General features: G+C 66.1%; 1 protein-coding gene across 1 annotated transcript in view; it reads left to right on the forward strand.

The window, feature by feature from the left end:
- FA2H (fatty acid 2-hydroxylase) overlaps window positions 1–27074 on the forward strand; it is a 49685-nt gene that overhangs the window by 15244 nt on the left and 7367 nt on the right. Inside the window, exons 2-3 of the mRNA XM_075940693.1 lie at window positions 8700–8792; window positions 26748–26890. Coding sequence (XP_075796808.1) covers window positions 8700–8792; window positions 26748–26890 — 236 coding nt within the window. The remainder of the gene's footprint in view (window positions 1–8699; window positions 8793–26747; window positions 26891–27074) is intronic.

The raw sequence follows: 27074 nt of genomic DNA on the forward strand, positions 1-27074 counted from the left end.
ACCAGCACAGACACAATTTCCTACGCTCTGGGTCCTAGTGCCCCCTCCCCCATCTGGCACCTGAGGCGGCTGCCTCAGTTTGCCGCAGGGTAAGGCCAGCCCTGGCCGGCCCCTTACTCCTGTGCCCACATGGAACCCGGGCTGGGCTGTCTCTGAGAAGCAATAAACCCTCCCTGCTCTCCTGGCTGGCGGCGTCACACCCCCTGCGGACGGGGTGCAGGGCCGGGGGGCCCTCGCTGTGCCGTCGCACAAGCTCTCTGGAGCCATGCGCTGTCCTGGGCGCAGCGGGGATAAGACTCCGGGACGCAGCAGCGGAAGCAGCGCCCGCGGGGGGCAGGAGCCGTGTGCTGGAGGCTAGCTGGGGGGGCTGGAGGCCCATTCGTGGCTCCTGGGGTGGCAGTGCAGGGAAACGGGCGTTGTAACGCCCGAGGGCGACTGTCTCTTCAGGCCCAGAGGAACGGCCCAATCCGCAGGCACGGTCCGGTTCGGTGGCCTCGGTGACCGGCTGGCCCGGTTCCTCTGGCGGGACGGCTGCGTCTCCGTCCGTGGGTGAACGCCTGGGCAGGCAGGGTTGTGTGTGCCCAGTCCCGACGGCCGCCTAGCGCCCATCTAGCCTCTGGCGCAGAAACGGCCCGTCGTGGCCCATACCTGGGCAGAGGGGCCTGGCTGGCGCAGGTCAGCGGCTGGCCACTCTCTTCCCTTCGCGTGGCCAGCCTCTTGCACCCTTCCATCTCTCCGCAGCCAGTGGACTTGGGCACTGAGCCTTGAACCCCCTGAGACTTCACAGGTCACCCTGGACTTGGAACAGCCCTTATCAGATGCTGGCTCTTGGCCATCAGCCTGTGCTAGTGGCCTGCCCCTCCCCCGGAGCCCTGCCTGCCTCTGGGAAGCGTCTGCCCCCGATTGGAAACCCCAAAGAAATCCTCATTAACGGGGCCGCGTTCTGCCGGGTGGGGCCCGGCTTCGCCCCCTCCCCTCGTGGTCTGCGGCCGTGCCCAGGACCAGGGGTGGTGCTGCAAAAGCATCGTGACTGTTCACGGCCCCCTCCAGCAGGCGTTCTCCTGTGCCGCTCTACGGCCGCGTAGGGCCCCGCCGCAGCGCCACGGCCCGGCGAGACTAGTGCGAAGGGGGGAGGGTGGCTGCGGCGAGTGGGAATAAACGCGGCCCTGGGGCCCTGCTGCGAGAGGAGCTGCCACCTGGGGGTGGATGTGGGCTGCCCCGTGGAATGGATACCCCAGGGAGCGAGCGCCGGCTGGGGGTAAAGGAGTCCTGCCCCGGGGCGCCTGGCTGCCAGCTCCCACTGCCCACACGGCACAGGGCCCTCTGGGACAGGCTGGCGCCACTGCCCACGCCCCTTGGCATCTGGCGTGTCTCGCTCCCTGACTATGGCGCTTTGTTTCCAGGGGCCTCCCTGTGCCGGCTGCGTGGTGACAGCCCGTGAGCCTGGCGTGGGACTAGCAGTGAAGATCCGTGGCCCCCACTGCCGTGGCGCTGGGGCCAGCTAAGTCCCCAGGGCCCTTCCGAAGGGGGGGGGGGGGAAGTTGCCCAAACTAACCAGGTTTGGGCCTTTCTACTGGGTCTGACCTCTTCTAACGGGCGCCGGCCTTTGGCCTGTCGGGGCTGGGCCTGCCCTACCTGGTCCCCTGCACTTCCTCCTGCCTCCAGACCCTCCTGCCCGCGGGTTGGAGCCGCTGGCTACTCCGGCCGACTCCTCGCTTGCCGGAGACTCGGCTTTACACCGGTGACTGCGGGGGCCGGGAGTGTGCACAGGGCGCTCGCTGTCTTCGGGCTGGATGGGGGAGGTTTGGGGGAGTCCTGGGCGCCCTGCGGGGGGCTGGTACCTGCATAGTCCTGGCCGCCCTGGCTGAGAGCGGCTGCTCTCGCTGGGGAGACCCAGTGGCGGGCCGGGGCCCAGTGCAGTGCGGGGCGGTGGTGTCTGGTTAATGGGTAACCCCTGTGACATGCCTGGGGCAGGGCAGGCTTGGGGGGGGTGCAGATGGGTGAGACCAGCGCTGGGCTGGGCTGCTGTGGCGGTCGGCTGGCTGGGGGCGGGCGCAGGCGGGTCAGATGGGCCCACGGGTCCTGCCCCTCCTGATGGCCTGGGCAGCTGCTCTGTAGGGCTCCTCTCCGCTGCCCTGTGTGCACAGGACGGGTGCTGGCCTGGCTCCCTGGAGAGCCAGTGGCTCTGCCCCGGTGCCTGGCTCCCTGTGGGTCTGTGAGCAGCACAGAACAGCGGCGGGGCCCCTGCGTTGTCAGCTCGTGCGCCCGGCAGGCCGCTGGCTCCGGCCCGCGGGACCCGCTCTGCAGGGATTGCTGGGCCCGGGTAGCTTGCGGCACCGGCCTCGTTAGTGCGGTTAAACGGGAAGCGGCCTGACTGAGGTGGGGGAGGGGCTCCGTCCGTAGCTGGGCGGCCGTGGAGGGGTGTCTGGTCTCCGTGCCTGTCGCATGTCTGATGCCTCTGCAGGGGGAGGCAGCAGCCACAGAGCCTCTGGGGAGTTCACTGGCCATCTGTGACCCGCACGGCTGCTGGGTGGGGTGCGCTGTCCCGGGGAGGGGGGACCAGCTGCAGCCTCGCTTGCTGGGCCGAAGAGTTGGCATTGGCGTAGGCTGGGGGGCTGTTTTTCCTTCCCTGGGGCGGTTTGCGATAGCCCGGACAGCCAGCGCCACAGTGGACGTGCCCCCCTCCTCCCACGGGCAGGGCGGGGGTAAAACACGCCCCTTGGCGCACGGGTGTCTCCCTCGCGCTCCTTCCCGTAGGCTTGTTCTCCAGCGGCGCCTCTTGGGTTTATCGGCCCTGCTCCTAACAAATGTTCCTGCAGGGTGGGCACTTTGTTAAATCCCCAGCCCGCTCCCCCCACCCCATCGAGTCCAGCCTGCCTGTGGGGGTCGTGCGGCCCCTCCGCTCGGCCAGAGCGCCTCCAACATCCCAGTCTGAGTCTCCGCCGGCGTGTTCCGTGTCCAGCCGGCAGGGCGTGCTGCCCCAGCATCGGCACGGATAGCACGTGCCCCTGGGGGCGGGGGCCTAGTGGTGTGCCGGCCTCCCGCCCTCTGCCCGGGTGTGGGGTTCAACCCGTGACGGGTCTCTTACATGGTGCCCGCGGAGCTAGTTCAGGCCAGTGCCTGCCCGGTTCCCAGCTGGGGGGAGGTGACTTCCTGCCACTGGGAGCAGAGGTGGTAGTGGCTGCTCCCTGGGTGGCCAGGGGGTCCAGAAGCACATCTTGCCCGCTCCCAAATGCTGAGGAAGAGTCGAGTTGGAGGCTCTCTCCCACCAGGAACTGTCAGCTTCTGCAGCAAAACGTTTCTGCGTCCTGTCTCCCCTCTCCTCCCCCCAGCTGCGCCTGGCTACAGAGAGAGGCCTCTGGCAGGGTGGAACGCTAGCGTGTGGATTGTCCGGCTGTGTTAAACCCTGTCTCCTTAGCCAGGGGCATCCCTTGGAACCTGTGTTCCTAAGAGCACGGTGGGGAAACTTTAGGAAGAATTAAATCTTTTTGTTTTAATCGGGTGCAACTCCTTTCTGCCTTCTTCCTTCTAATGGATCTAGTCTGGAGCACCGGGTCTGTCCTAGGCCCTGGACTGTCTCTCTTGGTTAAAATGATATCCTCAAGTTTATTCTATAAATGAATGGAAGAAAGAGGGACTTGATAGTAACGAAGAGAAGTGAGGAATTGTAGAACACTGAGAAGGGAAGCAAAGGGACTTGATGATGAGAGATCTATGGCCTGCATAAGGACAATAAGGAAGAAGTCTGTTAAGAACCAAAACAATGGTTTGGTGCATTACTAAATGGGAATGGTAGAATTATTGGAAATTCAGAAAAGGGAGACATGTTCAATAAATTCCTGTTCTATATTTGGGAAATAAACAGCTGGTGTCATAAAATATGCTAAGAATCTCTCCGTTCCAGTAGTCTTAGGAGAATGTTACACAGCAGGTGTAAAGCTAGACACTTCTAAATCAGCAGGCCCAGGTAACTTGTATCCAAGAGTTTCAAAAGAGCTAGCCGAGGAGATAACGAGACCAAGGTTGTTGGATTTTTTTAATAAGTCCTGGAATGCTGGGAATTTCCAAAAAAGTGGGGGAAAGTTATTGGATAACAGAGGTAATTACAGACGTGTCAGTTTTGCACCACTCCCAGATAACATAAGTCAGTGATTGGCATGGGACTTGATTAATCAAGAATGGAAAGGAGGGAACGTAACTCATGCCAATCAATAAAACCGGGTTTAAAAGCTGGCTAAGTGAGAAGTCTCAATGCCTTTGAACAGGCAGTTACGCTCAGACAGGTGTATCTTCTAATGGGGCCCTGTGGGGAATTGCTTCTCGTTAATTTTTATTCTCTGGCTTTCTCTCTGCCGATGGCCCATGAGCGGGGGAGTGATAATGAATGCAGCCGCGTTGCCGAGAGAGTGGTTTGGATTGTGGGGCACGCTGGCGCCAACAGGCAATCTGCATGTTCATGCCGCGAGGTGTAAATGTGTGCCCCTAGGCCAGGGGAGTGCAGGCCAGGCTCACGGGGGTGGCGAAGGGGAGCTGCTGTTCTGGGAAGCAGGGATTCTGGAAGCGGCAGTGGGGATCAGCGGAGCGGGCGCTTCCAGTGTGATGCTGCGGACCGGAGGACTGACGCCGTCTTGGGGGGGACGCATGCAGGGGGTGTTCAAAAGGGTGCAGAGCTAGTCTGTCCCGGTGCGAGAACCCTGCGTCCAGGCCCGGTGCCTCCAGGTGCAGCAATGTCGTTAAACCGGAGAGGGTCCCGCGAAGAGCCAGGAAACCGGTGGAAAGATTAGAAAACCTGTCCCGGTGACAGATGCCAGTAACGTGACCCACTCTGCTGAGCCAAGCGACAGTTAAGGGGCAATGGGGTCAGTCGGTTAGTACTAAAGAGCCAATGAACGCTCCAGTCTGGCTGAGGCCGGTGGCTGGCCGTCGAAGCTAGGCCCATTCAGACCGGCGGTGGAGATGTGCATGTTTAACCGGGTTTCCCCCACTGGCCCAGCTTACCTAGAGGCCTGCTGGATCATCCATCACTGACCATATTGAAATCCAGACGGGCGGCTCCCTGGGACGGCTGCTCGGGGAACTCCTCGGGGTGGCCTGTGCTCCTCAGGAGGCCAGAGAGACCCTCCCATGGTCCCCTCGCACCTGGGAGTCTGCGGCTGGACGAAGGAGCCCGTTGGGACACGCGACAGGTGGGATGCAGGTGCCCAAATTGCCTGCTCCGTGGACAGCCTCCTGCAGGCCCCCAGCCGGGCTGGGCCGAGCTGCCTCCCTGGGAGCCAGGAGGGCTGGGTGCTGCTGAGATGAGGCCTGTGCACAAGCCACGGGAGGGTCACGCTCGCTGGAAGGGCTGGGAGTGAAATGCGGCTGACCATGGAGGGACCTGGAGGAGTGACTAGGGCACGGAGGGGCGCCTGCCAGTGTGGAGTGGGCCACGTGAGTGGGCCTTCGTCTCTGTGGGCTGCAGCAGCCCACAGTCCCCTCCCCCACACTTCCTGGGCATGGGGCCCCGCACTTACCTATTTCTCCTCCCCCCCCCCCCCGATTCGCACATGTCTGTGCTCCTTCCCCTCCCTCCCAAAGCTAGAATGCCAGGGATCAGCTGGTCGTGGCGTTCCAGCCCTGGGCGGGAGGGGGAGGAGTGCGTTAGGGCTCTGGAGCAGGGCAGGCAGTGCGGTGCTGTCGGGAAGGGGGCAGACGGGGGGCCGGAAGGGGAGTCCAAGGGGTTAACCTCCTACCTTGCCATCCCTGTGTGTTCTTGCTGGTGACTGTTGACTCTGGTTCCAGGCACCGCAGAGCCAGGCACAGACCCGCTCCCCGTACCTGCCGCGCTCCCAGAGCCGAGACGGAGGAGAACAGGGACGTCGGCTCTGACGCGCGCCACGGGGCCCCCTCTGTAGCACCATGGGCTGGAGGACGCCTGCCATGCCCGGCTCTCGACCTTGGGGGGGGGGGGGACACTCCTGCTCCCAAAACCACTGGCTCCCGGCAAGCACTAAGCATCGCTCCGGGGCGTGTCGCTGCAGCGGGCTTCTCCGGGGCTCTGACGGCTCTCCACTGGCTGCTTGAGTGTGGGACTCGCCTTTCCCAAGATGGGTCCCTGCCTGCCCCCCATGCCTCTGTGGGGTGAGGGCTACTCCACTGGCCTTTGGCCCCCGCATCCCCTTTCCTTCCCCAGCCAGCACCTTGGAGGGACTCTTCCCTGGGGGCGTTGGGTGGGCGAGCCGGCTGGCAAGCTTGCTCCAAGGCTGGAGGAAGAGTTCACAGGCTACAACTAGTTAGTTGTCAAGCGCTGGGGAGAGTTGGGGGATGGGGGTGGAAACAGTGTCCTGGGCGGGAGTGGCAGAAACGTAAAACGCTGCAACGGATGGAGGCGGGGCGGGGCGGGGCGGTTCGGCCGCTGGCGGCTCTGGCCTGACCGTTGCCGGGGCCCCTTGGTGCTGAGTCCAGCCAGCTCCGGGCGCGGCAGGGGGTTAGGTCTGCTGACGCTTGCGGTCCCTCCTGGCTGGGGTTCAGGGTTCAAAGCCTTGCACGCGCGGGCAGGGAGTTGCTAGCCATACAACGCTCTCTGGGTGGCTGGCTTGGCCGTGGACAATGTGCCTGTAACTTTTTCCATCCGTGTGCGGAATAAATGATGTGCACTGAGGCTTGTGTGAATGTGCACCCCCGTCGGAAGAGAACCCCTTGCTGTGGCCGTTCCATGGTGATTTACGTGACCAGGTCTGGGGGGGGCAGAGCACCCTTGGTCTGCCTGGGAGTCCGGCTGCAGGCTCTGAGTGACCAGCTGGGCTTTCCGCCGGGCGCGCTCTCGGAGGGGAAGATCCCTGTTGGCGCCTTACAGGGGCGGCGGGGATCAGAGGCAGGGGCAGGTGCTGCCTTCCCAAAGCGTTGGGCATGGCCCCCCCCCCCCCTCCCGCTTCAGCGCAGCTCCAGGGCTGCCCTGCTCCCTGTGCTCCAGGGCTGGGGAGCTTCATGGGGGGCGGGGGTTGGCTCCTGCAGGGCGGGGCCTCGGGTGGAAGCGGTGGGGCCGGGGGGTTGCCTCCCCACTAGGTTCATCCACTGCCCATGGTGCATGGGGCGAGGAGGCGAGAGGGAATGGGGCAAAGCTGGCGCCGCTCTGGCCAAGGGCAGGGCAGTGGCCGTGGCTCCGGCTGGCACTGCCCTGCTCTGATGAGCTGCTCGGCCGTGGCGTGGTGGTCGGGGCACAAAGCCGACTGTGCTGAAGCCAAGCGTGTATAAATTCCCATCTGCAGCTGTGTTGGTGGGAGGTGTCGCAAATTGGAAGGGGTCCTTTCCGGCTAGTGGTTAACTGGCCAGGCCCAGGCATGGCTGGGCCAAAGAGCCGTGGTGTGGGGCAGCGGGTCCGGCCCGGCCCAAGTAGCAACCCCTCTCGACTTTGAAACTAACCGCCGGTGAAAAGTCCAACTTGGAACACGGTCATTTAGATTTATCGGAGCCAAACATGGTTTGGATTTGGGGGCGTGAAAACCGAGGTGTTTGACTCTTCTCGTCTCAATTTTTCCTGGGAAACTTTTTCCAAATCTGATTGTTGCAAGACGAGAAAATTGTTTCCCAACCTGATTGAGTAAAAATGATTTTCCTCCGGGGAATACAGTTGCGCATGGCCAGCTGTTTCAAAAGTGGAAAGCAACGCTACCTGGCGCTCCGCTGGGGGACAGCCTGCTGCCCGGCCTCGGGGTTTCATCTGAGGGGCTGAGCCATGCATTTAGAGTGGCTAAAATATTTTTTCACAAGCGATGCCGGTGATTTTTGGCTGTCCATAAGAACGGCCGTACGGGGTCAGACCAAAGGTCCTTCTAGCCCAGTATCCTGTCTACCGACAGTGGCCAGCGCCAGGTGCCCCAGAGGGGGTGGACCGAAGACAATGATCAAGCGATTTGTCTCCTGCCATCCCTCTCCAGCCTCTGACAAACAGAGGCCAAGGACACCATTTTATCCCCTGGCTAACAGCCTTTTATGGACCTAACCTCCATGAAATTATCTAGCTTCTCTTTAAACTCTATTATAGTCCTAGCCTTCACCGCCTCCTCTGGCAAGGAGTTCCACAAGTTGACTACGCGCTGTGTGAAGAAGAACTTTCTTTTATTAGTTTTAAACCTGCTCCCCATTCATTTCATTTGGTGTCCTCTAGTTCTTCTATTATGGGAACTAATAAATAACTTTTCTTTATCAGCCCTCTCCACACCACTCATGATTTTATAGACCTCTATCATATCCCCCCTCAGTCTCCTCTTTTCTAAACTGAAAAGTCCCAGTCTTTTAACCAAATGTCCAACATTTGAGAAGCCGCAACAGGGCTTTTTGGACAACACTGAAGGCTCATTTGCTGAATATTAAGGTTCCTCAAGTTAGACTCTTAGACTAGAGAGGTTCCCATGTGAATGCAGCTGCAGAAAAACATGCTCAGAACTCAGTGACTCCCGTGTGAAGCCTTTTGCGTGAGACTTACAAGACTGGGAGCCGAGGGGCGTGTTGCCATTTGTCATGTACCAAAGAACGAGATTCTAGGCTGGTTTGACGGCATGAAACTAGCGTTTCCCCAATGGGTAGGAAATCTGCTCTGGGAACTTAGTAAAAATCCTCACTAGCCCCTTACTGGGTGGGTGTTGGCAATAAAATGGAGGCCTCTGGCTCCCTGCGTGTGCGCTCTCGTGAATGAAGTTTGTTTTTGGTCTTGTCTCTAGAGCCTTCTGGAGAGCGAGAATCCAGTGCAGTCCACTGCTCGGCCGCCGAGCCATGGGATGGATCCGAGGTGCAGAACGGTAGATCTGGACACGGTAAGGAGCGGGCGTGTGGCACAGCATGTGCTTCTCAAACACAATTACTTTCCCCGGGCGATCTCCAGAGGTTCCGGTGTGTGATCCCGGGTCTGTGTGGAGCACCTGAGCTCTCCCGTCTCGCCTGTCCCAAAGGAGCACTGTGCAGATCCCGACCGGGGCAGAGATGCTCTAAATAGACTCGAGGCCGGACAAGAATAGATTCTGCGCAGCCCCTCGAGGTCATAGAATCCTAGAATCCTAGGGCTGGAGGAGACCTCAGGAGGCTTCAAGTCCAGCCCCTGCCCAAGGCAGGACCAATCCCAACTAAATCAACCCAGCCAGGGCTTTGTCAAGCCGAGACTTAAACACCTCTAGGGATGGAGACTCCACCCCCTCCCTAGGGAACCCATCCCAGTGCTTCACCACCCTGCTAGGGAAATCATTTTTACTAATATCCAACCTGGACCTCTCCCACCACAACTTGAGCCCATTGCTCCTTGTTCTGCCCCCACTGAGAACAGCCTCTCTCCAGCCTCTTTGGAACCCCCTTCAGGAAGCTGCAGGCTGCTCTCAAACCCCCCCCACCCTCACTCTTCCCTTCTGCAGACTAAACAAGCCCAAGTCCCTCAGCCTCTCCTCAGTCATGTGCTCCACCCCCCTAATCGTTTTTGTTGCCCTCCGCTGGACCCTCTCCACTGCGTCCACATCCCTTCTGTAGTGGGGGGCCCAGAACTGGACACAATACTCCAGATGTGGCCTCACCAGAGCTGAATAAAGGGGAATGATGACATCTCTGGATCTGCTGGCAATGCTCCTCCTAATGCACCCCAATATGCCATTAGCCTTCTTGGCTGCATAGGCCCACTGCTGACTCATATCTAGCTTCTCATCCAGTGCAATCCCCAGGGCCTTTTCTGAGGAACTACTTCTTAGCCAGTCGGTCCCCAGCCTGCACCAATACTTGGGATTCTTCCGTCCCACGGGCAGGACTCTGCACTTGTCCTTGTTGAACCTCATCAGATTTCTTGTGGCCCAACCCTCCAATTTGTCTAAGTCACTCTGGACCCTCCCTGCCCTCCAGCGTATCTACCTCTCCCCCCAGCTTAGTGTCAGCCGCAGACTTGCTGAGGGTGCGACCCATCCCCAAGTCCCATGGGAAGGGGCGGGCCTGGAGTCCCAGCGTCGGCGCCGGCCCCACGGGCGTTGGAGCGGGCACACGCGTTGCAAGGCGCGCCGCGGAGCCTTGGCTGGGTCTGGCCGGAGGTGACCGTAGTTGGGGCGCTTTTCCAGCTGGTGAGGGGCCAGCTTATTTGTTTAGCTCCCGGGGCTGCCGCTGTCTGGGAGGCGTGGACCCAGGCTGTCCAAACCAGGCCCTCTCTGAGAAGGGGGCTGAGGGTGGGCGGCTGGTTCCAGGCGGTATTCCAGTCGTGGCTTGGACTTCGTGGCGTTCCACCCTCCGGGCCCCGAGGCGGCAGCAACGTTCACCACTTGGCTGTTGTCTCCTGAGCCGTCGTTGGGGGAAGGGAACGCCCGTGTTGCTGCGTGGCAGACGTGGCCTTGTGGTGTCCACGGAACCGTGACGCAGCTTGGCTAGTGCTGCAGGCTGCCCAGCGTGGCCAGCCCCAGGCGTTCAGAACCGGAGGCAGGCCCTGGGCTCCAGAGAGATGGGCACGCGGTGTGGCGAGGAACCGGAAGCGTCTGGGGCGCGTTCGGGGCCGAGAGGCCTTCCCTGAGCACTCTGGGGCCAGGGCCAGGACGCTGGGCGCCGTTCAGTGGCATTCCTGGTGGTTAGCTCGGGCAGCCAGCCAACTCGCCCTTGGGGCTTTGAAGAGCACTTGGAACGGGATCCGGTCTGGACAAAGATCCAGCATAGGATCAGGGAGCTGCGGGGGGGCTTGCTCTCACGGATCTGGCTGTCTGGGACGTGCCACCCGCAAGGTCTGCACGGCATCCCCTGCCTTCCCCTAGCCTGTGGGGGCCGCAGCTGCCGGCTGCTTACGTGCAGCATTCCCTGGGGCCTGCCCTTCACTGCTGAGAACAACCCGTTTGCCACATGGGCACCAGGGGCAGATCCTGGCTCTTGGAAGAGACCGGCTGGCGGCTGAGACACCACGTGAGTGCAGCGACCTCGCTGGCACGGGGCTCCGGGATTAGCAGATGCACATCTCGCTGCACGGGTGGCTGCCTCCCTTGCACTAGTGTGTGCCACGTGCTACAGAATCAGGTGCTAGGCATGCACTGACTGGTGCTCTCCGGTAGCTATTGGTCTTGGACACCGGAGCCTGGCGGGGCTGGCCAAGAGGCGACGCCCCTTTGACCTGCTCCTTTGTAGGATTCCTGCTGTTAGCTCTCCCACCCAGGAACTGCCGTTCCAGCACCCCCCCCCCCGGACGTGAGCTCACGCCTGGCCTCGGACGCACGCCTGGCACACCCAGATGGCTGCTCTCTGGCAGGCCGGGTCCCTCGTCCACGCCCGCCCGCTGCAGAGGGGCCGGGCGCCTTGGGCAAGGGCTGTGCCTGCTCCCTGGCACAGCTCTGGCAGCCGAAGCAGACCGCAGCGGCCGCGCCTCTCGCCCATCGGAGAGCCCGCTCCAAAAGCAGCTGAGCCCACGGGCCTGCCCCGCCCCCCAGCGCTTTGCTCCCAGGTGCAGCCGGAGGCGGGGCTGCCTCAGAGAGCCGTCACGCTGCGTGCACGTCTCCTGCCGGCCCGCCCTGGCACAGGCACCGCGGTCGGTGTCGAAAGCTGGGTGGTGTCGCTTCTCAGCCTGGAGCCCTTGGGCTCCTCTGATCCGCCGCTCCTGCCCCGCCTCGACCGAAACCGAAACTCCCTCCCTTGGCTGCGGTCGGCCCTGGGCCCCTCCCATGCGGCGGGGCGGCCACGCGGGTCCCGAGGGCGCAGTCCTTTGGCCAGAGCTGCTCTGACGCCTGGAACGTCCACTCCCAGCGCGGCGGCCCTCGTCCTCCCGCCTGCAGCCCAGCGGCCCCTCGCTTGCAGCCCCAGAGCCGGCAAGGCGGCAGTGCACAGCACGCTCCCCCGCCCGCTTGCTTCCTGCGGGTTTACCGCGAGGCCGCTGCCCACGTGGGATGGACCAGCGCAAGCTGATGCCCAAATCTTAGTCCTGACGGTGCCGCGGGGCCCTCATCGGTTGTGGGGCAGAGCTGTAAGATGAAGCACCCGGGCGTAGCGACCAGCCGGGCTCTGTCTGAAATGCATCTGCGCGGGCCTCGCTGGGGCGCCTCTGCCGCCGGCTGTCGGATGAGCCTGGAGCCTGGCTGAGCCGCTGGGCCCCGGGGAGAGCTCTGCGGGGGGGCCTCGGCCGAGAACCGGGCCCCGGGGAGAGCTCTGCGCGGGCGCCCCGGCGGAGAACCAGGCCCCAGCGAGAGCTCTGCGCGGGCGCCCCGGCGGAGAACCAGGCCCCAGCGAGAGCTCTGCGCGGGCGCCCCGGCGGAGAACCGGGCCCCGGGGAGAGCTCTGCGCGGGGGCCCCGGCCGAGAACCGGGCCCCGGGGAGAGCTCTGCATGGGTGCCCCGGCGGAGAACCGGGCCCCGGGGAGAGCTCTGCGCGGGGGCCCCGGCCGAGAACCGGGCCCCGGGGAGAGCTCTGCACGGGGGCCTCGGCCGAGAACCGGGCCCCGGGGAGAGCTCTGCACGGGGGCCTCGGCCGAGAACCGGGCCCCGGGGAGAGCTCTGCGCGGGCGCCCCGGCGGAGAACCGGGCCCCGGGGAGAGCTCTGCATGGGTGCCCCGGCGGAGAACCGGGCCCCGGGGAGAGCTCTGCGCGGGGGCCCCGGCCGAGAACCGGGCCCCGGGGAGAGCTCTGCGCGGGGGCCCCGGCCGAGAACCGGGCCCCGGGGAGAGCTCTGCGCGGGGGCCTCGGCCGAGAACCGGGCCCCGGGGAGAGCTCTGCGCGGGGGCCTCGGCCGAGAACCGGGCCCCGGGGAGAGCTCTGCGCGGGGGCCTCGGCCGAGAACCGGGCCCCGGGGAGAGCTCTGCGCGGGGGCCTCGGCCGAGAACCGGGCCCCGGGGAGAGCTCTGCGCGGGGGCCTCGGCCGAGAACCGGGCCCCGGGGAGAGCTCTGCACGGGGGGGGCCCCGGCCGAGAACCGGGCCCCGGGGAGAGCTCTGCGCGGGGGCCTCGGCCGAGAACCGGGCCCCGGGGAGAGCTCTGCACGGGGGCCTCGGCCGAGAACCGGGCCCCGGGGAGAGCTCTGCGCGGGCGCCCTGGCCGAGAACCGGGCCCCGGGGAGAGCTCTGCGCGGGGGCCCTGGCCGAGAACCGGGCCCCGGGGAGAGCTCTGCGTGGGCGCCCCGGCCGAGAACCGGGCCCTGGGGAGAGCTCTGCGTGGGCGCCCCGGCCGAGAACCGGGCCCTGGGGAGAGCTCTGCATGGGTGCCCCGGCCGAGAACCGGGCCCCGGGGAGAGCTCTGCGGGGGGGCCTCGGCCGAGAACCGGGCCCCGGGGAGAGCTCTGCGGGGGGGCCTCGGCCGAGAACCGGGCCCCGGGGAGAGCCCTGCGTGGGCGCCCCGGCCGAGAACCGGGCCCCGGGGAGAGCTCTGCGTGGGCGCCTCGGCCGAGAACCGGGCCCCGGGGAGAGCTCTGCATGGGCGCCCCGGCCGAGAACCGGGCCCCGGGGAGAGCTCTGCATGGGCGCCCCGGCCGAGAACCGGGCCCCGGGGAGAGCTCTGCGCGGGGGCCCCGGCCGAGAACCGGGCCCCGGGGAGAGCTCTGCACGGGCGCCCCGGCCGAGAACCGGGCCCTGGGGAGAGCTCTGCGCGGGGGCCCCGGCCGAGAACCGGGCCCCGGGGAGAGCTCTGCGCGGGCGCCCCGGCCGAGAACCGGGCCCCGGGGAGAGCTCTGCGCGGGGGCCCTGGCCGAGAACCGGGCCCCGGGGAGAGCTCTGCGCGGGGGCCCTGGCCGAGAACCGGGCCCCGGGGAGAGCCCTGCGCGGGCGCCCCGGCCGAGAACCGGGCCCCGGGGAGAGCTCTGCGCGGGGGCCCTGGCCGAGAACCGGGCCCCGGGGAGAGCCCTGCGCGGGCGCCCCGGCCGAGAACCGGGCCCCGGGGAGAGCTCTGCGCGGGGGCCTCGGCCGAGAACCAGGCCCCGGGGAGAGCTCTGCGCGGGCGCCCCGGCCGAGAACCGGGCCCCGGGGAGAGCTCTGCGCGGGCGCCCCGGCCGAGAACCGGGCCCCGGGGAGAGCCCTGCGCGGGCGCCCTGGCCGAGAACCGGGGCTGCAGCATGGCAGGTGACGTGGACTCATCTGCATCCGATTGGATGCCCGCCACTGTCCGTCTGGAACCGTCCACATCCCTGCAGCCAGGGGTGTCCAGGGCTGGGCCCTACGGTGCCGCCCCTGGAGCGCGGTCGGGCAAGGCACCACCGGGAGCCGTGAAGGCCGAGTCCAGCCCCCTCCTTCGAGGCCGTGCACGCTCGCTCCCGGCCCGCTCAGCGTTCCGCGGCTGCTCCCGGCTCCGACCCGCCGTGGGAAAGCAGCAGGAGGCGGTGCTGGAAGGGGATTGGACCAGCCCTCCCCGCCCCCCAGAGGAAGGGGGCCGAGTGGGTTCCTAGGGGCGCTACTCCAACGCTGCGGCTGCATTTGGAACCGCGAACCGTGTGCTGCTCTTCTAGAGACCGGGCCCCGGGGGATCCGCGCCGGGACGCCACCTGCTGCCCCCAAACGGGGTGGGAAGCACCGCAAGGCTCCGCTCCCCCCCAGCGGCAGCGCCCAGGGTGGAGGGTAGCGTCTGGCCAGCGAACGCTGCGGGGTCGGCCGGGGCAGTTTGGCCACGCGTGCAGCTGGGGGCCACGCCACTGGCGCGTTACGTTGGACAGCCGCCATCCGGAGGGCACCCGCTAGGGCGGGCCGGCCCGCAAGCCCCTCGCCGATGCGCGGAGTCCGCCCAGGGCGCAGCTGAGCCACAGCAACTCGTCTGACAAGCTTGGGCGTTTGGCCAGGGGGCCCGCAGCAGGTGAGGCAAGCCCAGGGTGTAGTCCTGGCAGTTGGCTAATAGGGGGTGTGTGGGCGGGGTGGGTGTGCGTGTGTGCGCGCGTGTGTGTGTGCATGCACGCACACGCACACGCTCAGCCTCTAGCGCTGCGGGGGGAGCGCACACACTCGTTTTCTCTCCCAGCCCCAAGAGAACTCCCTGGGCCACGTGCGGGCATAGTGGGCTTGCAAAGTGAGCGGGGCCAGCCCGTCACCCTCCCGGAGCCGAGAGGCCTGGAAGTGGATTTCTCCCATGGCTCCGGAAGTCACGTGAGCGCCCCGGCTTGGCCAGGGGTCGGCAGCTGCCCAGAGGCAGCTTCTTTGCTCCTGTTTGGAAGAGAACTGGCTGTCCCGGAGCTCCTTCCCCGCCCCCCCCCCCCCCCAGGGTCCTGACCCGAAGCAGCACTGCCCTGATGCGCCGGGGGGGCGCCAGGCTGAGGATGGGCCCCGCTGTGCCGGGGGGCGCCAGGCTGAGGATGGGCCCCGCTGTGCCGGGGGGCGCCAGGCTGAGGATGGACCCCGCTGTGCTGGGGGTGCCAGGCTGAGGATGGACCCCGCTGTGCCGGGGGGCGCCAGGCTGAGGATGGGCCCCGCTGTGCCGGGGTGCGCCAGGCTGAGGATGGGCCCCGCTGTGCCGGGGGGCGCCAGGCTGAGGATGGGCCCCGCTGTGCCGGGGGCGCCAGGCTGAGGATGGGCCCCGCTGTGCTGGGGGTGCCAGGCTGAGGATGGGCCCCGCTGTGCTGGGGGTGCCAGGCTGAGGATGGGCCCCGCTGTGCCGGGGGCGCCAGGCTGAGGATGGGCCCCGCTGTGCCGGGGGCGCCAGGCTGAGGATGGGCCCCGCTGTGCCGGGGGGCGCCAGGCTGAGGATGGGCCCCGCTGTGCCGGGGGCGCCAGGCTGAGGATGGGCCCCGCTGTGCCGGGGGCGCCAGGCTGAGGATGGGCCCCGCTGTGCCGGGGGCGCCAGGCTGAGGATGGGCCCCGCTGTGCCGGGGGGCGCCAGGCTGAGGATGGGCCCCGCTGTGCCGGGGGCGCCAGGCTGAGGATGGGCCCCGCTGTGCCGGGGGCGCCAGGCTGAGGATGGACCCCGCTGTGCCGGGGGCGCCAGGCTGAGGATGGACCCCGCTGTGCTGGGGGTGCCAGGCTGAGGATGGACCCCGCTGTGCTGGGGGTGCCAGGCTGAGGATGGGCCCCGCTGTGCTGGGGGTGCCAGGCTGAGGATGGGCCCCGCTGTGCCGGGGTGCGCCAGGCTGAGGATGGGCCCCGCTGTGCCGGGGTGCGCCAGGCTGAGGATGGGCCCCGCTGTGCCGGGGTGCGCCAGGCTGAGGATGGGCCCCGCTGTGCCGGGGGTGCCAGGCTGAGGATGGGCCCCGCTGTGCCGGGGGGGTGCCAGGCTGAGGATGGGCCCCGCTGTGCCGGGGGTGCCAGGCTGAGGATGGGCCCCGCTGTGCCGGGGGGGTGCCAGGCTGAGGATGGGCCCCGCTGTGCCGGGGGGGTGCCAGGCTGAGGATGGGCCCCGCTGTGCCGGGGGGGTGCCAGGCTGAGGATGGGCCCCGCTGTGCCGGGGGGGCGCCAGGCTGAGGATGGGCCCCGCTGTGCCGGGGGGGCGCCAGGCTGAGGATGGGCCCCGCTGTGCCGGGGGCGCCAGGCTGAGGATGGGTCCTGCTGTGCCGGGGGCGCCAGGCTGAGGATGGGTCCTGCTGTGCCAGGGGCGCCAGGCTGAGGATGGGGCCACCAACGGGCTGTTCTTGGTGAGGTGTTGCTGCCCAGGACGGGCCAGGCTCCCTTGTTCCCCAGTCAGCGCGGCGTTCGAGGCTGGCAGGCCCACAGAAGTGCACCTGCGTCCCACGAGTGCCGGCGAGAGCAGCCTCTCTGGCCGTCAGGGCGCTGGGCGAGGGGCCAGATGCCGCGGGGAGGTGGGGGGCCGTGAGCGCTCGGCACGTCCACTCCAAAGTCCCGGCGGGGCGCCCGGCCACCGAGGAAAGGCCCCTCCCTGGGAGCAGGGGAGCGAGGGCCTTTGCCTCCTCCCCTTGGGCCCGGCGCACAAGCAGGGCGCGGGAGGGCAGTGCTGCCCGCGGCCCGGGGACGGCGACGTGGAGCCAGGTGGGACAGAGGAGCGGGCTGAAGCCCTCTGCGTGGGGAAGGGTTGAGCACTTGGGCCCCAAAGCGCATGAAAGGCTCATCAATGAGGAAACACCCTTCCCTAAGGGCATGGAACTGGGTGCCGGCCTGTTGGGCCCATGGGGGGCTGAGCACACCCGGGGGGGGGGCCTCGGTCGCAGATCTCCAGGAAAGAGGGCCAGCAAGCAGTGGCCTCGACCTGGGGGGGCTGGGACCCCAAGGGCGGGGCCCAGGGGCAGGGAACGCAGGCCCCCCAAGTCCACAACCCCAAGTGCCACCTGTGACGGCGCGTTGGGGGTTCCCCGTCTCCTGCACCCCGAAATGGCACAAACAGACTGCACCAGCCAGTGGAATTGAGGGTGGTTTATTGCTCCTCCAGCACAGCACAGCACAGATGTAATCTGGTCACAGGAACTGGGCTAGGATGCCTCAGGCCCCCTTGAGATGGGGGAGACTGGGCCCCTAAACTCCAGCCCCTTCTCCTAGGCTCTCCTCCATGCCCTCCGACAGCCAGCAACCAACTCACTAACTTCCAGCCCTGCCCCCCAGCCAGGGCAGCATTCCACCTTCCTTTGTTCCTCTCCATGGGGGGTGTCTGGCCACTGGTTTGCATAGTGACTCATCCTGTTTTGCTGGGTCGTGGTACCCACGGCAGCCAGTGGGGGTTCCCCCAGAGCCAGCAGCATAGAAACCAGCCAGGTACCCCCACTACGTCACAGTTCTCCCCCCTCCGAGAGCGAACTGAGCAGGGTCACTCCGCTCGTGACCTAGGGAAGTTCGGGTCCTCTGCGTGGGAACCCGCCCTGGGGACATGGGTGCTCCCCTTGACTCGGGCCGGCCGTGGCTAGGCCCCACATGAATTGGCTTCCCTCTGTCCACTCGCCGCCCCGCTCCAGGGTGACTGGCCCAGGCCTGTCCTCGGGGTCACACCCACCCTTCCGCTGGCCTTGATCTCTGGCCGGGGTCTCTCGGGCCGGGGCCATGAGCCCAGCGAGCCTTCTCTGGACAGCCAGGGCGGCTTCCACCCCCGATGCTCCATCCAGGGAGGACTTCCCCTCCCATAACTCTCTCAGCCAGCCCAGAGGGTCTATCTGGGGTAGAGACCCCCAAGCCGCTTTCCTCCTGTCTTGGGCCTTCCCGCCCCTCTGGCAGGAGTCACAGGACCGGCAGTACCGCTGCACGGCTGTAAAGATTCCTGGCCAATAGAAGTGCTGGAGCAGCTTCAGCCGGGTGCTCCGGATCCCCCGGTGGCCCCCAACGGGGGAATCGTGGGCCAAATACAGCAGCTTGAGGCGATACTTTCGGGGGACGACCAGCTGCCGCTCTACCCTCCATGCCCTCACCTTCCTGGGGGGGAGCCACTCACGGAACAGGAGCCCACGCTCCCGCAGGAATCTCTCCTGGCCACCTCTCCCCCGGGGCTGAGCTGCACGGAGGCCAGCCTGGTCCCTCAGCCTCTGCAAGGAGGGGTCTGCCTGCACCTCAGCCTGGAATTCAGCTGCTGAGGCAGGGATCGGGACCTGTCCCCCACCTCTGCCTAGGTCCGGAGTCCCAGCCTGGCTGGACCCCGTGTCCACTGGGATGGGGCCCTGAGGACGCTGCCAGGAGTCCTTCCCTGGACCCACGTTGTCAGCCCCCCGCTGGCTCTGGCTCCGGGTAGTGACTAGAGCCCGCTGGGATTCATGGGGCCACTCCTCTAGGTCGTTCCCCATCAGCACCTCGGTGGGCAAGTGCGGGTGCACCCCCACTTCCTTGAGGCCTTCCTTCGCCCCCCATTTCAGATGCACCCTGGCTACAGGCACCTTAAACGGGGACCCGTCTATGCCCTTCAGGGTCAGCTGCGCGTGGGGTAGTATCCGCTCCTGGGCCACTATGTCAGATCGGGCCAGAGTCACCTCCGCCCCCGTGTCCCAGAAGCCCGTCACCTTCCTACCATCCACCTCCAGGGGTATGAGGCACTCGCTCCGCAGGGGCCGTCCTGCCCCCACCCGGTACACGGAGAAATCCGCCTCCTGAGAATCAGACCTCCCAGGGGAGGTGCACTGAGCATCCTTCCCCTCTCTCTGAGCTGAGGTTTGCCTGCCAGCCCCTGCCTCTGGGGCAGCCTGCCCTTCCTCCCGCCCCAGCCAGTTAACCCTGGAAAGTCCCCGGTCCTGGGACCTGGTGCACTGAGCCCTCTTGTGGCCTTTTTGCCCATAGCGCTGGCAAGTTAGGCTTTGGGCTGTCTCTGTCCAGGCCCTGGCTGGTTCTCTGGGGCGCAGACGACCTGTTCCTTGGTCTCGCCCCGTAGTTGACTCCCTCCGTCGCTCAGCCGAGATCCGGTCTCTGCGCGGTTCCCTTTCTCTCCGGGACTCCCGTTCACACCCGGACCGGCTCTCCGTGAACTCGTCCGCCAGTCTCCCGGCCTCCTGGGGGTTCTCTGGTCTCCGGTCCTTGAGCCACAGCCTCAGTTTGGGTGGGCACGCTTCATAGAACTGCTCCATCATGACCAGCTTGAGCAGCTCCTCTGCGGTCTGGGCTCCGACTCCAGACACCCACTTGCGGCAGTATTGCGCCAGGCGGGAGGTCAGGTCCACATAGGTCTCCCGTGGCCCTTTCTGTACCCCCCGGAACTTCTTCCTGTACATCTCGGGGGTCAGCCCGAACTTGTGCAGCAGGGCCTCCTTGACTCGGTTGTAATCCCCTGGCTGTAGGTCCTCCAGCTGACTGAGCACTCCGGCCGCCTCCTGGTTCAGTGCGGGGATGAGCTCCTGCAGCCAGTCAGCTGGGGGAACCCGTTGCAGTCCACAGGCCCTCTCAAAGGAGCTGAGGAACCCGTCTATGTCACCCATGTCCTTCAATTGGGCCACCACGAGCCTCTCCAAGTGGCTGGCAGCCCTGGGACCCTGGGGCCCATCCGCACTTGGCGCAGCCGGTGCCCCGCCGTTCTCCGCTCTGCCATGGCCAGCTCATGCTGTCGCTGCCTCTCTCGATCTTGGCGCTCCTTCTCTCGGTCCTGGCGGTCCCTCTCTCGATCTTGGCGCTCCCTCTCTCGATCTTGGCGCTCCCTCTCTCGATCTTGGCGGTCCTTCTCTCGGTCCTCTACTTCCAATTCCCTGATCCGCAGCTGGATCTCCAGCCGCCGCAGCTCCGCTGGGCTGGCCCCTGCCCTAGATGGGCTACGGCTTGCAGGCCTCCCGGGAGACGCTGTCTCATCTCTCCGTTGGGTTCCAGCGCTCCTCCCCCTCTCTGAGCCTGACACACTCTCAGGTGGGGTCTGGCTGCTTCCCCTGGGGACAAGATCCTGGCCCTGTGGCTGGTCATTCTCTTCCAGCTGGGTAATCAGCTGGGCCTTGGTTGCTTTCCGCACAGGCAAGCCCCTCTCTCTGCACAGCCCCACCAGCTCTGCCTTCAAGAGTCGGGCGTAGGCCATCTGCCCGCTGGGCCCCTCGGTGCAGACTCACCAGTCTAGTGCTGCAGCGCCCCACGATTCCCAGGAACCGCTTCGCTCTGTCTCCAGTACGCCTGGCTCCAGGGCTCTTGCTTCTACTGCGCCTTGTCGCTTGCCGCTGGGAGCTTCATCCACGGGGTGCAGTGCATCCCACTTCTGACACCAGTGTGACGGCGCGTTGGGGGTTCCCCGTCTCCTGCACCCCGAAATGGCACAAACAGACTGCACCAGCCAGTGGAATTGAGGGTGGTTTATTGCTCCTCCAGCACAGCACAGCACAGATGTAATCTGGTCACAGTAACTGGGCTAGGATGCCTCAGGCCCCCTTGAGATGGGGGAGACTGGGCCCCTAAACTCCAGCCCCTTCTCCTAGGCTCTCCTCCATGCCCTCCGACAGCCAGCAACCAACTCACTAACTTCCAGCCCTGCCCCCCAGCCAAGGCAGCATTCCACCTTCCTTTGTTCCTCTCCATGGGGGGTGTCTGGCCACTGGTTTGCATAGTGACTCATCCTGTTTTGCTGGGTCGTGGTACCCACGGCAGCCAGTGGGGGTTCCCCCAGAGCCAGCAGCATAGAAACCAGCCAGGTACCCCCACTACGTCACACCACCTCAGCCCCCTCCACCTACCACCGGCTCCTGCCGCCGGTGCCGGCTCCAAGGGCCCATCCAGGGACTCTGCCGCTGGCTCCTCCCACCGGCGCCGGCTCCAAGGGCCCGTCCGGGGCTCTGCCGCTGGCTCCTCCCGCCGGCGCCGGCTCCAAGGGCCCGTCCGGGGCTCTGCCGCTGGCTCCTCCCACTGGCGTCGGCTCCAAGGGCCCGTCCAGGGACTCTGCTGCTGGCTCCTCCCGCCAACGTCGGCTCCAAGGGCCCGTCCGGGGCTCTGCCGCTGGCTCCTCCCACTGGCGTCGGCTCCAAGGGCCCGTCCAGGGACTCTGCTGCTGGCTCCTCCCGCCGGCGTCGGCTCCAAGGGCCCGTCCGGGGCTCTGCCACTGGCTCCTCCCGCTGGCGCCGGCTCCAAGGGCCCGTCCGGGGCTCTGCCGCTGGCGCCGGCTCCAAGGGCCCGTCCGGGGCTCTGCCGCTGGCTCCTCCCGCCGGCGTCGGCTCCAAGGGCCCGTCCGGGGCTCTGCCACTGGCTCCTCCCGCTGGCGTCGGCTCCAAGGGCCCGTCCGGGGCTCTGCCGCTGGCGCCGGCTCCAAGGGCCCGTCCGGGGCTCTGCCGCTGGCTCCTCCCGCCGGCGTCGGCTCCAAGGGCCCGTCCGGGGCTCTGCCACTGGCTCCTCCCGCTGGCGTCGGCTCCAAGGGCCCGTCCGGGGCTCTGCCGCTGGCTCCTCCCACCGGCGTCGGCTCCAAGGGCCCGTCCGGGGACTCTGCCGCCAGCGCCGCCTCTTCGGGCCAGTCTGGGGACTCTGCTGCCGGCGTCGGCTCCAAGGGCCCGTCCGGGGCTCTGCCACTGGCAGTCCTGCCAGCACCGGCTCCTTCTCAGCCGTGAGCCTCTCCAGTTTCAGGGTGGTTCCTGGCTCAGCAGCAGGGGCCGTGGGTGGCAGCAAACCCAGCACGTCTGCTCCCTTCCCTGGCCCAGCTCGGCTTTTTCTACTTCTTGCTCCGCCCCTCCATTTCCAGGGGGTGGGGCATGCTTGGTGTGGCTCCGCCCAGTCAGCCAGACGGGGAGGCCCCTGGGGCGCCCCACAGCGCAGACTCGGGCAGGTGTGGCCCCTTGTGCATAAGTGGAGATCTAATGTTCAGCCTGGCCTGGCCCGGGGCCCATGGGCTGCTAACAGATCCCCCGGTTCTGAGCAAGAAATTCTGCATCGCACAGGCCAGAGACCTGCCCCAAAGAATTTCCAGAGTAGGGCTGGTAGCACACTCCCCCCCCCATTCCCCCCCGACTGAACAGTTGTCCGTGGCGGAGCCCCATGGTGAACGGTGCCAGCGGCTCGTTCGCTCTGACCACGGTAGCTGACACCAACCAAGCCACCGGAGCGCGGAGGGAAAGGCAGAATCTGAGCTCCATGGCCAAGCCCCCCAGCCCCCCAGCGCAAGGCCGGCTCCACAGCCTGTCGGTGGCAGTGACAGCCCAAAGCTGCCGTTCGGGTGCCTCTGGGGCTGGGAGGGTTCTTCCCTGGGGCGTTCCTTTGACCACGTGCTTGTTGGTGGCTGGTTTTACAGGAAGCTGGGTGGCCATAGTGGGACTCGCCATCACTCGGCTTGCTGTCCTTTGCTTCCAAACACAGTTGTTGTGGTTGCTACAAATAGTTCTGTGCACATTGGCTGTGGGGAACAGCTGGCCCGTAATTCTGGGCATGTCCTGTGGAGAGGGGGCGGGATGCGAGGGAGCACGCCGAGGTCCGGGTGGACCCCTCTCTCTCCGGCCAGCCCATCATGGCGATCTAGCCTGACCCCTCGCACGCTGCAGGCCACAGTACTTGTCTGCTGGGTGGTATTTATAAATTAATGGAGATTGCCTATCTCCTAGAGCTGGAAGGGACCTTGAAAGATCATTGAGTCCAGTCCCCTGCCTTCACAGCAGGGCCAAGTACCATCCCTGACAAATTTTTGCCCCAAATGGCCTCTGCAAGGATTGAACTCACAACCCTGGGTTTAGCAGGCCAAGGCTCAAACCACTGAGCTCTCCCTCCCCCCTTTGGGGAGGATGACCAGCATTTGCTGCCCCGTCCACACGACTCTGACGCAGCGCTGTTACAACGGCTGTGTGTCCTCCGAAGGACAACAGTAAGAGAATGCGGAAGAGACGCGGTTGAAGAGGGGAACGGAGGAAGTGTTTGCTGGAGAAGCGCACGCAGGCAGGTCAGCCCATGTAAGAACTGGGACGAGGCTGTAGATCACCCACAATCTCATGATGAAGCGCCTTCCCCTTTGTTTTGTGAATCCACCTCATAGCTCATACGTATTTCTAAAGTGAATGCTGTCCTAACCTCCTCCCAGAATCCCTCTGCTCTCCTGGGGGGCCCTGTAGAACTAGTTCCCTTTAGAGTCGACTCCCTCGTCAACACAGCATTTAGTATTCCTGTCCTCAGTTTGCCCCCGGAGGCCCTAGGAATCATCCCTCAACCTCCTCCTGCTTCCACAGTAGCAGTGGTCTTTACTCCTTGGCAGACGTTCCTCTCAGGCCCCCCGGGTCCCGGAGTCGCCCCACGACCGCTGGCGCCCTCGTATCTCGAAATCAAGACCATGCGGTGGAGAATTTGCCTCGTGCCTCCGTTTGAAGCTGCACGTGGCCCATGCTCCCTGCTGCCGGGAGAGATGAAACGCCCCCGCCCCTGCCCCCGCCCAAAGTCTCTGCCAATCTGAGCTGGGGCAAAGCCCTTCTCAGCCCTACCGGTGTGGCCAGTCAGACCAGCCAGACCGCTGGGACGGGCTTTCCTGTCGGAGCCCGGAGCCCGGAGCCCGCCCCATGGTTGGCTGGTGTCTGGCCCTTGGAGTGTTGCTTCAGCGGGTTGCCAGTGGGCCACGCATCATCACAGGTGAGCTCATCAGAGCGTACCCCCCCAAACCGTCTCACGGGTTTTGCCCCCCGGCTTCCTGTGGGAGGCTGCTCCAGCACGTTCCTCCTCAGATGGCTCGAAACCTGCCCCTAAGTTCAAGCCTGTGGATGGCCCGTGTTTAGCCATTTGTTCTTGTGTGCACGGTGGCACTTAAATCCTCCCCCGCCCCGGTATCTCAGAGCAAGTGGCTCGCCCCTCCACCGCCGCTGGGCCCAGCCCCACAAGCCTGCTCCCGGGGGTAGGCTCCGCTGTCCTCTCCTCGCCCCCATGGCTGGCTAAGGGCAAGAGCCCTTCCTCGGGCTGGGCATTTCCCGTGGCGGCACGGTATCCGCCCTGGGGCGTGGGCGGCAGCCTCGCTCGACTCTCGCCGTCCACCCCGTCAGGACGTGGTCAGCCCGGCGGCTCCCTTCAGCCGCTCTTGGGCAGGCAGAAACCGCTCGGCTTCCCGCATGGCCTGTGGCTGTGTCTCTAGAACGGCATCTGCCCTGCCACGGAGGGGGCGAGGCCCCCGGCGCTCCCTCCTGCCGCGTGCCCTGCCGCGTCGGCGTCACCCTTCTGGCCATGGTCGAGGGGCCCATCCTGTCCCCTTTGCAATGGCTGGCCACGGAGCTACGCGCTCCAGCTACTGCTGCGGCACCTGGCTTGGCCTCGGGTCCCTGCTGGCCCACCCCAGAGCTGCCGCAAGAGGCGTCAGTGGCTCTGCAAGGGAGCCTCTCATGCTGCCGCTGGCACCTCGGTGCCCTGTCAGGGCTCCGTGGCTGGGAACGGTCCCCGGCACGTCGCGGGGCAGCAGCCTTCACCTTGAGGCCGGGGCAGGCGCCGCCGTGTTTGCCCGCGCACAGCGGGTTAGCTGGCTCGCCCGGCTCCGTGGAAGGTCGTGTCCTGACCGACGTGCCAGGGGCCTCCGCCGCCTCCTGCCTGGCACCACCGGCGCCTCCTAGCCCTGCCCAAGGACAATAGAGCTGGCAAAGGCCTGGAGCCGCGGCTGGCTCGGGAGGGGGGGGGGGGCCGTGCTCCTGGGCTGCCAGCCAGAAAAGCTCCGACGCTGTGAGCTGACCACAGAAGGGACGCGGCTGCCTCGGCCTAGCCAGCCCTGGGGTCTGTCCGTGGGGCAGGACGTGGGGGGCCTCTCCTCACCGGGGGTGGGACTGGCTGGAAGGGCGGCATAGGCTGTGGCTCGGAGCCCCGGCTCCTTGGCGCCCAGCCCCGCAGCGCCGGGAAAGGAGGCTGCGAGGCGGGGGGGGTGCAAGCCCTTGCTGAGGCAGCTGCTCTGGAGGGAAACCTGCACCCCCCCCCCCCGCTGCCCATCAGAGCCCCCTGTCTCCCCTAGGCAGGACAGCCCTTCCCATGCAGGCCTGGGACCCTGGCCGGGGGGTGGAGCCCCTGCAGGAGCAGATCTGCTGCTGTCCCTTCCCCTCAGCGCACGCCCCAGGGTCTGCAGTTGCTGGATATTGGGGGGTAGATGGGCTGCTTGGCGACCCTGCGGGGTGCACCGTGGGGCGGCTCTTGGACCTGGCCATGCAGGGGCACTTCCCTGTCTGCTTGGGCATGGATGAGGCTGGACGTGCAGCCCCGAGCACCACCCGACCGCCTGGGGCTGCTGTGGTCGTGTTGGTCGGATCCAGATTCCGGTTGCTGGTCTCCGTGCCCAGGGCGCGACAGTGCCGCTTCTGGCCACGGATGGGGGCGGCTGCCGGGCCCGAGAGGTTCCTGGGCCATCGCCAGCTGCTCTGACCGCGCCGCAGGGACAGCTTCTCGGGTGCGGTCAGTTTCCTTCGCTGCCTTGGTGCGCCCAGGGCTGCCGGCGTGGCCCCTCCGTGCTGCTCCCCCACGGCGTGTTGAGAAAACCCCTCTGCCCTTTCCACCTGTCATCAGCCAGCGAGCTCCCTTCCCGGCCCCTGGACCTCCCGCTGTTTGTCATGTTCATCAAAAGTCACCCACTGGTGCAATAGCTCACTAGATCCCTCGCACGAGCGCCCCTCGTCTGCCCTTGGTGAGACGTGGGGAAGGGAGACACGGTCGTCCCATCCGCGTGTGCCTGCTCCCTTCCCGCAGGCGCTGCAGCCCGTAAGCGAATGAACCAGCACGTTCCCCCTGGTCCCCCTCCCCAGCCGCCCAACCTCCCGCTCCCCACCCATCAGCAAGTCCTACAGTGAAGCACTAAGGTGTCCAACCTGGGGGCACAGTGCAGTAGGGGGAGAGGGGAGTCACTATTATGGTCAGACTTCAAAATCTGCCCCAGAACTTTCACCCTGCCCCCCCCCCGTCCCTCTGGGGGGCTTCACTGCAGAACCAGGGGGCAGCTTGCCATGTGGATCTGACATTGCTGGGGGGGGTGTCGCAGCGCCGCTGAACACAGCGTCTGCCAAGAACCCACGGAGGCTGCTGGGGAAACAATTCCGGCCCCGGCCGCTCGGGCAACGACGCGGGAAGGAAACCGAGCAGCGCTTCCCAGGCTGAGTCGATTCTCAGTCCCTCCGCCAGCAACCCCGGCTCCTTCCAGCTCCTTCCGGCCTGCTAGCTTCGGCTCCTGGGAGCAGGGCCGGATTAAGGGCGGGGCTGCCTGGGGCGCCTGATGGCAGCTGTAAGGGGCACCGTGCCACGCATGCGTCGCGCGTCCGCTGCCCGGGGCGCAGGAATGGCTCGAGCCGGCCCTGCCTGGAAGCCAGCAGCTCTGTGGCCGGAGGAGGGGGCCCGGTCTTGGTTCTGGCACAGCCGGTTGGCTCCCCAGCCTGCGGGGTGTCCTGGCTCCTACTGAGGTAGCACGTTAACCCTGAGCCCTCCGCAAAGCGCCCTGAGCGTGGCTTTGTCCCGGGGATGCAGGCTGCACCGGCCGCCTGGGGCTCCGTGGGCTGCCAGCAGGGCCCAGCGCTAGGCGAGGGCTGTCGGATGGCTTTGACTTGGCTTTAAAGCTCTTCTCCCTCTCCCGTCTCTGCCCCCAGGATCTCGTGGACTGGCGCAAGCCGCTGCTCTGGCAGGTGGGCCATTTGCGGGAGAAGTACGACGAGTGGGTGCATCAGCCTGTGGACCGGCCCATTCGCTTGTTCCATTCGGATTTCATCGAGTCCCTCTCTAAAACCGCCTGGTAAGAGGCTAAGGGGGCCTGGCAGCGCCCCGGGACCCTTCCTGCGGCCGAGCTGCCGGGCACTCCCCAGACTAGACCCTCGGCACAGCTGGTCCCCGTGAGATCTCCCTTCCTGCGGCCGAGCTGCCGGGCACGCCCCAGACTAGACCCTCGGCACAGCTGGTCCCCGTGAGATCTCCCTTCC

The sequence above is a fragment of the Pelodiscus sinensis genome, chromosome 12 (assembly GCF_049634645.1).
Source record: "Pelodiscus sinensis isolate JC-2024 chromosome 12, ASM4963464v1, whole genome shotgun sequence".
Classification (NCBI taxonomy): domain Eukaryota; kingdom Metazoa; phylum Chordata; order Testudines; family Trionychidae; genus Pelodiscus; species Pelodiscus sinensis.